At 39.5% G+C, this 11,153-nt stretch overlaps 1 protein-coding gene and 1 pseudogene across 1 annotated transcript; one reads left to right on the forward strand and one right to left on the reverse strand.

The window, feature by feature from the left end:
* Positions 1-3,151, reverse strand: LOC104845653 (serine/threonine-protein phosphatase 2A catalytic subunit beta isoform-like; annotated as a pseudogene).
* A 5,977-nt stretch (positions 3,152-9,128) lies between these two features.
* Positions 9,129-10,430, forward strand: LOC100655907 (N-acetyllactosaminide alpha-1,3-galactosyltransferase-like 1). The gene has a single exon (XM_023544975.2). The coding sequence runs from the start codon at positions 9,219-9,221 to the stop codon at positions 9,897-9,899; it is 681 nt and encodes a 226-aa protein (XP_023400743.1). The 5' UTR covers positions 9,129-9,218; the 3' UTR covers positions 9,900-10,430.
* The last annotated feature ends 723 nt before the right edge of the window (positions 10,431-11,153 follow it).

Genomic DNA, 11,153 nt, shown 5'->3' on the forward strand with positions numbered 1-11,153 from the left:
AATCATGCCAGTTAAACACTATTGATAAAATGTCAAAAAAGTGCAAAAGGAGATGAAAGATTTAGTTACCTTTTTTGCTTGAATAGACCAGAAAAAAATTGGTTATTACAAATACAGTTGGCAAAATGTTAGACTGACTAATCTAGGGCACAGCGTTATACTGAATTTCAGTCTCAAACCACTAAATGCTCATCATTAGCATGACACATAATTTCGGTCCATGATGTAGTTTATTGCCAAGGCAGATTCCAATTTGTTACAGAAAACAAAGATTACTGTTGTTTTTTGTTATTATATATATATATATATGCCAGGTATACTTCCACATACAAAGGCAAGTTGCTCCTAGGAGCAATGTATAGAAAGTAGTCTGGGGTGCCACCAGTATTTTAAAAATGGTGAAGCCCGTGAGAGCCAGAACTCCACGAGACTACCTTGTTTATCTGTGCCTTGCAAACTTTCAGCCTTTGCCAGGTTGCAATCTTAACACTTTTCCGTTGCTCTCTATTAGTGGAAAATATTTGAGTTTTCTTTCTCTGACCGGTTTTCCGCCTTAAACAGATTCTGGCTTTCACAGGTTTTACTATACCAGAAGGGTCACCATGGTGGACAGGTTTCACCAGAGCTTCCAGACTAAGACAGACTAGGAAGAAAACCTGCCAATCTACTTCATAAATTAGCCAATTAAAACCTTATGGCTCACAACAGAACACTGTCTGATATAGTGGTGGAAAAGAAACCACCTAGGTGGAAGGCACTACACAATAGCTGCAACGATGAACTCAAACATAGCAGTGACCACAAAGACGGCCCAGGACCAGGAAACTTTTTTTCTGTTTCACATGGGGTCGCATGAGTCTGAGCCCACTCAACTGCAACTAACAAGAAGTCTGGGGTGCACCTGGCAACATGAAGCTCTCCACTGTGAGGCACTAGGTTAACTGAAGGAAGGAATATTTTAAAGTGTTATCTAATTCCATGATAGCAGCCTGCTTCTCACAGTGATAAAAGTAATTGAGTGCACTGAAAATGCCAACCAAACCCATTACAAGTTAGTGAGTGCGAGATACTAGTGCGAGACCACTGACATGGTTAAATGTTTCAGAAATGTCTTGTCCAAATGTGTGGCAAGTACCACGTGAAGAAATAATCCCATCCACCACAACCATCTGGATCTGATTTTAACAGATCACACATTGGGCCCTCATGTGAAACTTCTCATATACAATCCAGGACTCCTGTACGATCCAGAGTACCTATGGGTGGAGAGAGGCCACCACACTACAGAGGCAGAACATCTGTCCATCTACGAAGGCTGTAAGGGGAAGATGATCAAACAGAAATATTGGTATTTCCATACTTTCACAGACATTCATCAAAAAAAATCATGTACTTGGGTAATTTGTCCGTTTTTGTGGTTTCCTCTCAATATTGTAATATGTTCTGGATAATGCACAGTTAACCTCACAAGGAGAGTCACTATCTCCACCGAATAATAATCTCTGTCTACACAGTCACCCGATGCATACATAGTTTGTATCTGATGATTTTCCACAAATGCTAAAGAGTTCCATAAAATCATGGAATTGACTATGAACATCTCCACAGAAGGTAACAGCAAACCTCTTGGCTATTTGATTCTTTCATTTAAATTTCCCTAGCTTTTTCGCACAGGGATCCCACTTGGTTCTCCTTAAGCTGTTTACCCTGGGTCAGCGGCTCCATCCTCTGATCCAGCTACATAGTGAACACCTTGTAGTACATGATCGCCTCCCTCCTCGCTCCCTGCACCCATCCATGCCGGTCTAGGTGCCAGGAACCACTCCAGTCTCCTGCTGCTACCCCAGCACCCAGCCAAGAGAGGAAGGAGCTGTGGGGCTGCTAGGCGACACACACCCAGCCCAAGCCCAGTGGAAGGTTCATGCACTTGGCCTCGCGTTTTTTTTTTTTTTTCCCTTTTGATGAAACTAAAATTACAGTCTTCAGTAACCTTAACGTCTAGCTTTTTGTCCTTTCCAATCCCCTTCCACCCCGAAATTAACTGCAATGCTGAATCCTGGTTCGTCACCCCCTTGCTTTCTTTTTTGTATAATTTTACCACATTTTATAAGTATTCTGAAAAAGTCTATTGTTAAATTTTCATTGTTTATAACTTTATAAAGAGGATATCATGCTGTATGAAATTTTCTGGGGTTCTTATTTTCCCCTTAATAGTAAAAAAACAAAACAAAACAAAAACCCAGTGCCATTGAGTTGATTCTGACTCATGGCGACCCTAAGGGTAAAAAATAGATGCCCCAAATTCATCCAATTCTGTGTATCACTGTGATACATTTTGACATATGCATAATAATCAACCATGGAAACACCAACTTATTCATTCATCCACTGCCCTGCTAATGGGCACTTGAATCGTTTCTAGGGTTTTGCTATTACAAGCAGTCTGCTATGAATATTCTTACACATGTCTCTGGGTAGAAGTGGAATGGCTGGGCGGTTGGGTTTGTGAATGGTCAACCTGTGAATACTGGTAAATTACCACTATTTTTTCCCAAAGTGGGTAAATTACAGTTTAAATTACCACCTGCAAAGTAGATAAATATGGCTGATGTACATGTTCTTTGACACTTAGTATTACCAATTGCCATGGATTGAATTATGTCCCCCCAAAAATGTATGTATCAACTTGGTTAGGCCATGTGTGTTTGTCCTCCATTTTGTGATTCTAATTTTACCTTGAGAGGATTAGGGTGGGACTGTAACACCACCCTTACTCAGGTCAGCTCCCTGATCCAAAGTAAACGGGATTTCCCTGGGGTGTGTCCTGCACCACCTTTTATCTCTCAAGAGATAAAAGGAAAGGGAGGCAAGCAGAGAGTTGGGGACCTCATACCACCAAGAAAGCAGTGCCAGGAGCAGAGTGCATCCTTGGACCTGTGGTCCCTGCGCCTGAGAAGCTCCTTGACCAGGGGAAGATTGGGGAAAAGGACCTTCCTCCAGAGCCAACAGAGACAGAAAGCTTTTCACTAGAGCCGATGCCCTGAATTTGGGCTTGTAACCTACTAGACTGTGAGAAAATAAATTTCTCTTTGTTAAAGCCATTCACTTGTGATATTTCTGTTATGGCAGCACTAGATAACTAAGACACCAATAAACCGAAAAAAAAAAAAAACAAACCTGCTACCATCGAGTCCATTCCAACTCATAGCAACCTAGAAGACAGAGCAGACCTGCCTCACAGAGTTTCCAAGGAGCGGCTGGTGGATTCAAACTGCCGGCCTTTTGTTTAGCAGCTGTAGCACTTAACCACTAGACCACCAGGGTTGCGGGTATTACCAGTAGAATGGCAATTTTTGGAAAGTATCTCTTTGTGGTCTTTTGCATTTCTTTAATCACTAAATAAGTGGAACATTCCCTCATGTGTTTGTTAGCCATATGTGATTCCTCTTCAATAAAATGTCTGTTCCTATTTTTTTTTTTTTGCTTATTTCTGTTGAATTTGTGCTTTATCTGTGATTTATAAAATATATTCTTGATACTAATCCTTTGCCAGTTGTGTGTATTACAAACATCTTCTCATAATTTGCAACTTCTCTTTCTTTCCTTAAGGCATTTTTTTTTATTAACTTTTATTAAGCTCCAAGTGAACGTTTACAAATCCAATCAGTCTGTCACATATAAGTTTATATACATCTTACTCCGTACTCCCACTTGCTCTCCGCCTATTGAGTCAGCCCTTTCAGTCTCTCCTTTCGTGACAATTTTGCCAGCTTCCCTCTCTCTCTATCCTCCCATCGCCCCTCCAGACAAGAGATGCCAACACACTCTCAAGTGTCCACCTGATATAATTAGCTCACTCTTCATCAGCATCTCTCTCTTACCCACTGACCAGTCCCTTTCATGTCTGATGAGTTGTCTTCGGGGATGGTTCCTGTCCTGTGCCAACAGAAGGTTTGGGGACCATGACCGCCGGGATTCCTCTAGTCTCAGTCAGATCCTTAAGGCATTTTTTGATAAACGAAACATATTAATACATAAACTTCAGGAATCTTTCTTTTCGTAGTCAAAAATTTCGTGTCTTGCTTAAGAAATATTTTCATATCATGAAGTCTAAATTACGTTCACTCACACTTGCTTCAAAGAGTTTTAAAGTTTTATTTTTGACATATAAATCCTTAATCCATCTGGAATTGATTTTTTTTTTAGGCAGGAATCCAATTTCATCTTTGCTTATGTGGATAACACTGTTTTGCAGCTCTGATTATTGAATAGTCCCTCTTTCCCCACTGATCTGACATGCCACCTCTATATGTGGTTGCAATTCAGGGGGTATCTATGAACTTGGATGGAAAAAAAATATTTTTACTAGCCAAAATTTAGTATGTACTCCCTTCAGTTATGAATGTAGGCGACAAACCATAGTGGGATTAGCAGTACTATTTACTTTTCAACAATAGGAATCTCAGATGCCAAAAGCAAATATCCTAACTAGCAAAAGATTAAAACTATTTTAATTAAAATTAGGAACTAGACAAGGATGCTCACTACCGCTAGTATTATTTTACTCTTCCATGGAGATCATACGAAATAATACAAGATTGAACAGATGGTATAAACTTTAGCAAATGAAAGAGAAAACGATCTCATTGTGCCAGTGTGTACTTTAAAAACCTAAAACCAAAAAAGAAGAAAGAAAGACTACTAGAATTAATAAGAGAATTGGGTAAATAGCAATATAAAATAAATTATTTTTTGAATTAATAGTTTACAAAGAGAAACCAGATAACTAGGAGCTCCTAAAATCAAACACCTATGCTCATCTAAAGACTTCACCAAAAGAGTAAAAAGAACACCTACAGACTGGGAAAGAATTTTCAGCTATGACATCTCCGACCAGCACCTGATCTCTAAAATCTATATGATTCTGTCAAAACTCAACCACAAAAAGACAAACAACCCAATCAAGAAGTGGGCAAAGGATATGAACACACACTTCACTAAAGAAGATATTCAGGCAGCTAACAGATACATGAGAAAATGCTCTCGATCATTAGCCATTAGAGAAATGCAAATTAAAACTACGATGACATTCCATATCACTCCAATAAGGCTGGCATTAATCCAAAAAACACAAAATAATAAATGTTGGAGAGGCTGCGGAGAGATTGGAACTCTTATACACTGCTGGTGGGAATGTAAAATGGTACAACCACTTTGGAAATCTATTTGGCATTTTCTTAAACAGTTAGAAATAGAACTACCATACAACCCAGAAATCCCACTCCTCGGAATATACCCTAGAGAAATAAGAGCCTTTACACCAACAGATATATGCACACCCATGTTTATTGCAGCTCTGTTTACAATAGCAAAAAGCTGGAAGCAACCAAGGTGTCCATCAACGGATGAATGGTTAAATAAATTGTGGTATATTCACACAATGGAATACTACGCATCAATAAAGAACAGTGACGAATCTGTGAAACCTTTCATAACATGGAGGAACCTGGAAGACATTATGCTGAGCGAAATTAGAGGCAAAAGGACAAATATTGTATAAGACCACTATTATAAGATCTTGAGAAACAGTATAAACTGAGAAGAACACATACTTTTGTGGTTACGAGGGGGGGAGGGAGAGAGGGTGGGAGAGGGTTTTTTACTGATTAATTAGTAGATAAGAATTGCTTTAGGTGAAGGGAAGGACAATACTCAATACATGGAAGGTCAGCTCAACTGGACTGGACTGGACCAAAAGCAAAGAAGTTTCCGGGATAAACTGAATGCTTCAAAGGTCAGCGGAGCAACGGCGGGGGTTTGGGGACTATTGCTTAAGGGGACTTCTAAGTCAATTGGCAAAATAATTCTATTATGAAAACATTCTGCATCCCACTTTGAAATGTGGCGTCTGGGGTCTTAAATGCTAACAAGCAGCCATCTAAGATGCATCAATTGGTCTCAACCCACCTGGATCAAAGGAGAATGAAGAACACCAAGGTCACACGATAACTAAGAGCCCAAGAGACAGAAAGGGCCACATGAACTAGAGACTTACATCATCCTGAGACCAGAAGAACTAGATGGTGCCTGGCTACAACCGATGACTGCCCTGGCAGGGAGCACATCAGAGAACCCCTGAGGGAGCAGGAGATCAGTGGGATGCAGACCCCAAATTCTCATAAAAAGACCAGACTTAATGGTCTGACTGAGACTAGAGGAATCCCGGCGGTCATGGTCCCCAAACCTTCTGTTGGCACAGGACAGGAACCATCCCCGAAGACAACTCATCAGACATGAAAGGGACTGGACAGTGGGTAGGAGAGAGATGCTGATGAAGAGTGAGCTAATGATATCAGGTGGACACTTGAGACTGTGTTGGCATCTCCTGTCTGGAGGGGGGATGGGAGGATAGAGAGAGTTGGAAGCTGGCAAAAATTGTCACGAAAGGAGAGACTGGAAGGGCTGACTCATTAGGGGGAGAGCAAGTGGGAGAACGGAGTAAGGTGTATATAAACTTATATGTGACAGTCTGACTTGATTTGTAAACGTTCACTTGAAGCTCAATAAAAGTTAATTAAAAAAAAAAAGGAAAAAAAATTAATAGTTTATTCTAGGCATGTGCCTAGGACTGAAATATGGGAACCAAAACTAAAATACTGTAGAAAAATTTAGTAAGAAAGGCAAAGCACGTGTGTGAATAAAACTAAAAAATCCCACCAAAAGACATAAAATCATATCTGGACAAATGAAAAGTCACACCATGCCCTTGTATGGGAAAACAATGTCATAACATCAATTCTCCCAAGGTCATATGTAAACTTAATTTGTTTTAGTCAGGAATTGCCGTGATAATGCTTCATGACAACCACCCCCGAAAACTCAGGGGCTTACAACAGTGAGCCTTTTTTCCTCACTCACTGATCATCTGTGGTTCTGCTGAGCTTGACTGAGACTGGCTGAGCTTAGACTCCAGACGGTAGGTTAGGTTTAGATTTGCTCAACGTATCTTCCCATTCTTCAGCTAGCAGCCACCCAGGACATGATCTTCCGTTGGCAAATGGCCGAAGTACAAGGGAAGAAGCCAAGCTATGTAAGCACTTTTAAAGCTCTGCCCTTGTCATGTTCTCTAAAATTCCATTGGGCAAAGTAAGTCACCTGGCCAAGACCAAAGTGAGTGAGGAGTGGATGCACACTCTGCCTACTCTCCTGAAGACCCTGAAAGTTCCATGGCAAAGGGTATGGCCTTTTATACACGGGAGTAGAAATTTGGGAACAATAATCCAATCTATCATATAACTCTAATTCACATCCTAATGGTTTTTAATTGTCAGTGATTTAAAAATCATTATGAAAAATAAACATCTCAAAATAATCCAAAAAAGTGTGAAAAATAAGAAAGGTAAGAGGATTTTGCCTTACCAAATATCAGAACACACTATCAACAGCACTGTCATTAAATCAACATGGAATAGATCATAGGAATAATGGGTCCAGAATTAGATCACAGGAAAAAATAAAGACCTTGTTTTCCAAAAAATTGTGGTCGTGTGTTTTAACCTGTCTGGCAGTTCTCTGAGGGACCATCATAGAGGCTAATCTTTGTTTTCTCTCCGTTGGACTGAAGTAGCCTTCTGGGCCATATACGTATATGAATATGTATATATTTTGCATATATTATCTATAGAATTATATGAATCTAGAGAAAAAATGAAACGGTGCAAGCCAGGTTGCTAATATGGGGATCCAGCCATTAAGATAAGATTTGCTATTATTATTATGACTATTATTAGTACAGTATTAAGTGTTGTCAAATCCTACCCCTGTCTGGGTTTGAATTTGTGATTAAAACCTGCAATCGCCAATAGCAAAATGGCTTCTCACTTTGTATTTGATTCCTTCCAAAATGAAGGACTTAATTTGCTTTAGTAGTTTAATGCCATGCCTCTGCCCAAACCATTTTTTACTAATGCTACCTACCACCTCTGTTGCCATATTTTTTATTACTAAAAGCAAATCTAATGCCTTTCTGCCTTTTTGGACTAATCTTTTTTTATTCCAGGTTGCACGGATGGGCTTAAAGCATTAGGGAGAAGGTGAAAAGGGTATACTCTAGGAAAAGGGGAGGGAGAGAAAGAAAATGCAGGAGGGGAGGGAAAGGAACACATGAGGGAGGCAGTAATACTGTGCCACCCATCTTTGTTTTAGGCAATAATCAGAGAAGTGTTCAGATAATGGGTAAGCTAAGTTTAAGTGGCTGTCAGAACTCAAAGAAAGGAACCCTTGGGCTCAAAAGGCAGTATGGTGTATTGATTAAAGAATAAACTCTAAAGCCAAACAGGCTGAGTCCTGAGTCCTGACTCTGCCATTTATTAGCTGCGTGATATTAAGCAATTTATTCAATCAATCTGTGTGCAACTTTCCTCATATAAAAAATAGGGCTAATAATAGTGCTTACCTTATAGGACATTGCAAGGATTAAGTGAGTTATTTAAAGCACTGAAATATAGTGCCTGCCATACAGTAAGTACTCTATAATCATTAGCTATTGTCACTTGGACAAAAACTTCTGCAGTCACTGTGAAGTGGTATCTGCTTGATTTGTTGTTTGTTCAACAGAAAACGTCCTGATGTTATAACAACAACTGACTGGCTTGCTCCAATCATATGGGAAGGAACTTACAATAGACAGGTCCTGGAAAAATACTACAAAAGGCTGAACATTACCATAGGCTTGGCTGTATTTGCTGCTGGAAAGTAAGTGCTACTAATATTTCTCCTTTTTTTTTTTTTAAATAAAATGTAGATAAGCACCATGAACTTTCTACATCCAAAAAGCTACTCATAATTAATCCTAACTTCTATTTCTAGCTGTCCTGTATAATAATTTATAGTGGGTATTTTCTCCAACCTTGTCTCAGTCCTTAACGCCACTTGGGAACCTGTTTATTCATATCCATTCAGCTCTCTTTGCCTTGCTCCACAACAGTTGTTCCAAAACCCTGTGGCTCTTCGCAGGCCCCCTAGTTCACTACATTGTCTTTCACTAACCAATACAATTGAAGCTATGAATCCAAATTCTCTCTACCTACTGGTAGTTCTTTTTTTTTTTTTTACTGGTAGTTCTTTAGCTTCGGTGACACATACGTTAGACAGCATATTTAAATGGCATGGATTCGCCTGGTGATTTTTAGCAAAATACTTTTTTTTTTGCTTTTGTCATGTTTCACAGGTTTGAAGAGCAATACCTGAAACAGTTCATACGATCTGCCGATAAGCACTTTGTGCCTGGCTACAATGTTATCTTTTACATCATGATGGATGAGCCTTCCAGGCTACCTCGCATAGAGTTAGGTCCTCTTCGGACATTTAAACTACGTGCAATATTCTATGAAAACACATGGCAAGACATTAATCTCATATTCATGAAGAATTTAGGTGTGTTCATCTTAAGCCACATGCAGCATGAAGTCAACTTTCTTTTCGTTATGGCTATAAACCAGATCTTTAAGAATGACTTTGGAGTAGAAACCCTGGGAAAGTCGGTAGCTCAACTCCATGCATGGTGGTATTTTAAAAATGCTAACAATTTTCCTTATGAGAGAAATTTCAAATCGGCAGCTTTCATTCCCTTTGGACAGGGAGATTTCTATTATCATAGTGCAATTTTTGGTGGGACTCCCGAGGAAGTTTTAAAACTCACTGAAGAAAATCAAAAAGGAATTATTCATGACACCAAAAAAGAACTTACCAGCATATATGAAAGCCACCTAAACAAATATTTTTTTCTCCATAAACCCACTACACTGTTATCACCAGAATACAATTGGGATCCAAATTTTCATACCCCTCCACAAATTAAACATATTAAGATAGCATGGCAGTCAGAAAAGGTTCAATGACTAATCCGTTAAGTTTATGGACTAATAAGTGAATCACAATTCTTCATAAATTTAAAATGTATTAAATTTTTCAGTTTTTTAGAGATTTACAAAAATGGACAATCTTCCAAAATAAATTATTTTTCTCCTTACAGTTTTGAGCCATCTAATTCTAGTAATGTTGGCTAAAGAATAAATGGATGATAATTTAACGTTAATACACGGTGATGTTATCTATATATTATAAATGATTTGGAAACACTTTTGGAGGCATAAAGTGGATTTATATGGAGAAACACTCAGACTTTTAGTTCAGAATACACACACTGTTGGGGAAATGGTCTGCCTCTACGCCTCCCATCCAGGCTGCCTAAGTAAAGGCATTGGGCCCACAACATTCTCTGATAAGGAGGCTAGGAATTGGGTTGCCTTCCCTCTCCCAGTTTCTTCTCATCAGAGAAGGCTTCCCTCTGTTCTTCGCACACAGTAGCTTTCTCTGTCTCTTGTACATGCACGGGCATCACATGGCACCTGTCCAACCCCACTTCTATATCTGTTCCCCGTGATGAAGGAACAGAGTCTCTCATACTATGCCACAAGAGGGGTGAACGTAGAATATCTGCCCCACAACAGCCATACGAAGGATAACCTTGCTGGCCATGGGAGACTGGTGCCTAGTAGTGAAGCTGGTCTCGCTCCATCTCTTCTCTATGTGAGTAAAGCATTTCCCATGCACTGAGTGTGCAGGTGGTTTTTTATTGGTGATTGTGGACCCTGCCTGGACACACACACACAATGGCAAAAGGGATATATGTAAAGGAAAAAATAAGTATTCATCAACTCACTCATCAAATATTTACCATGTTTTTTAGTGTTGGGATATATATTGCTCGTGATTAATCCCCTCAATTAGTGTTCAATTTGCCTACTAAATGAGTAGGTTTAGGTGAACTAGAAACATTCTACAAAATATGTATATTTTGTTATTACAAAAAGAGATGTTGAGGTTCTTGTTGTTTTTAGTTTTACAGGCATGCTTCCATTCATCTTGTTTAAACCCTACTATTACCACTATGTGTTCTTAGGTGGCACAAACGGTTTGTGCCCAACTGCAAACCTAAAGGCTGGCGGTGTGAACCCATCCTGTGGTACTGCAGAAGAAAAGGCCTGGCAGTCTGCTTCTGTTAAGACCGTTGTTGTTATTGTTAGTTGCTATTGAGTCGCTTCTGACTCATGGCAGCCCCATGTGTACAGAGTAAAACTGCTCCATAGGAT

Source organism: Loxodonta africana, chromosome 9 (assembly GCF_030014295.1).
Source record: "Loxodonta africana isolate mLoxAfr1 chromosome 9, mLoxAfr1.hap2, whole genome shotgun sequence".
Classification (NCBI taxonomy): domain Eukaryota; kingdom Metazoa; phylum Chordata; class Mammalia; order Proboscidea; family Elephantidae; genus Loxodonta; species Loxodonta africana.